Genomic DNA, 1914 nt, shown 5'->3' on the forward strand with positions numbered 1-1914 from the left:
GCTACAAATATACCCGTGCTACTTATGACTGGTTTTGTGGTCCAGGGTCACATATTTACAGTTTTATTATATATACCATTTAATTTGTTTTTGGTGATATTTAAGATTACTTGTTTTAATTAATTTATTTTTACTGTACATACATTATCTGTGCAGATTTTTTAATGTAGGGCTCCTAAAAGAATGTAATGGATTTTTTTCTGTGTAATATTATATTATAGTTTATTATATTATATTAAATTTCATTAATTCTTTTAGATTTTTTTGTTTTTGTTTTATCAGTGCTCCTAAAAGCATGTCTTTGTGTGCTGTCTTTCATGTGCATGTTCTTGTGGCTCCTGAGTTATTAGTCACATGGCATTTACAGCTCAAGTGATTGGCTTAAAAACTTCCCTGCCCAGAACTGAGTGGCCATGAGTAAAGATGGCAGATTTCAAATTGCATACATCCTGAGCGCCTGCCAGACAGCTAAACGGATGCGACCTCCAGGTAAGATATACCTCCTGGCCTAAAAACAACAACAAACAAATTACACACTTGACTTTAAAAATGGCTGAAGCTCTGAAATAACATACATTTCAGAAAAACAATCTTTTCAGTTTGTGTTTGATTTGTCAAGATGAAATATCATTGAGAGATGCTCAGCAACCTTCACGAGCTGATAGAACTATGATATCTGTGCTTCCAGATGGGTGAAAATGGACAGAGCACCTTGGCGGTTAACAGACTAAATTGGAAGGACTGTAAGAGGGACTTGCCTGGAATTCAGAAAGCAGCGTGGATCATACGAGGTGAGAGTGGCTAGTTATTAAATTGGCCAGCAGGCAGAACGTGGGGGCAGACGAGACCTCGCAAAGTGCATCGCTAATGAGTTTCTGTAATGCTCCCTCTCATCTTTGAACCAGACCTTCAGATGGAGCCCATTGTTGGCAGGAAAGCCAATGCAGATTGTTAGCAGAGGCCGAACCTCCAGCCCAGCTTCCCTGGATAACTCCCCCTTTCTCTTAATCTATGCTAATGAAGCGGAAATCAAAGCCCGAAATGTCCAAGTAGCGTGTTTCCTACCTCAGTCATGTTCAAAGCTGTATTAAAGATGACGGAAACAAGTCTAGAGCATTCTTTCACTGCGTTATGTAGCCCACAGGGGCCTTGTGTTTAACTTCTCAAACAACCATGTTCGGCTTGTAACATGAATGATTCAGACTCTCGCATGACGTCTGTGTGGGCTGATGTTTTTAATGCAGTTTCTTGACATGCTTTTTTTGCACGTTCGTTTGCAGTCAGTTTTGGGGAATGTAATGGGCTACAGCATTGCGTTACTCGTTATAAAATGTAACTAGTTGTGTTACACCTTGTAGAAAATACACTTTTGTGCTACATTCTCTCACTGTTCATCTGACTGAGGTGTTATGCTTAGCTCACAGATGTTTTTCACATTAGAGATGCTATTTATTTTTCTTTTTGTGCTGTGCTCAAGTTTTACCCCCAGACATGTTTGCTTGTAATAGTATATAGGCTGTACCATGAAATTGCATTGTCAAGGTTTTTTCATTACTTTTTAATTGTATTTAATTACCTTCTTTTTCTATCATATTGAAATTTCATCAGTACCCAGATTTTTTTAATAATAAATATAATATAATATACATGTAATTAACTTTTTATTTTAATTTAATTACTTGTTTTTTCTATTGTACTATAATTTTATTAATGTCTTTTGTGTATGACTCTTAAAAGCATGCAGGATTTATATATTTTTCCCTTTCTAAATTATATATTGTTAAAATATAATATAACATAATATAATATTTGACTTACATTTTTTTCTGCTATACTATAATTTTATCAATGTCCATTTTTTGTATAACTCTTTAAAAACCTGCAGCATTTATATTTTTCCTCTCTGTTATTATA

The 1914-nt window shown here is 35.1% G+C and overlaps 1 protein-coding gene across 1 annotated transcript in view; it reads left to right on the plus strand.

Moving 5' to 3' along the window:
- Window positions 1-413: 413 nt before the first annotated feature.
- Window positions 414-1914, plus strand: part of LOC107756877 (CUB and sushi domain-containing protein 3-like) — a 287188-nt gene continuing 285687 nt past the window's right edge. The window contains exon 1 of the mRNA XM_016574196.1: window positions 414-489. Within this exon, the coding sequence (XP_016429682.1) occupies window positions 414-489 (76 nt within the window). The remainder of the gene's footprint in view (window positions 490-1914) is intronic.

Source organism: Sinocyclocheilus rhinocerous, unplaced genomic scaffold (assembly GCF_001515625.1).
Source record: "Sinocyclocheilus rhinocerous isolate Xijiao unplaced genomic scaffold, SAMN03320098_v1.1 scaffold1735, whole genome shotgun sequence".
Lineage (NCBI taxonomy): Eukaryota > Metazoa > Chordata > Actinopteri > Cypriniformes > Cyprinidae > Sinocyclocheilus > Sinocyclocheilus rhinocerous.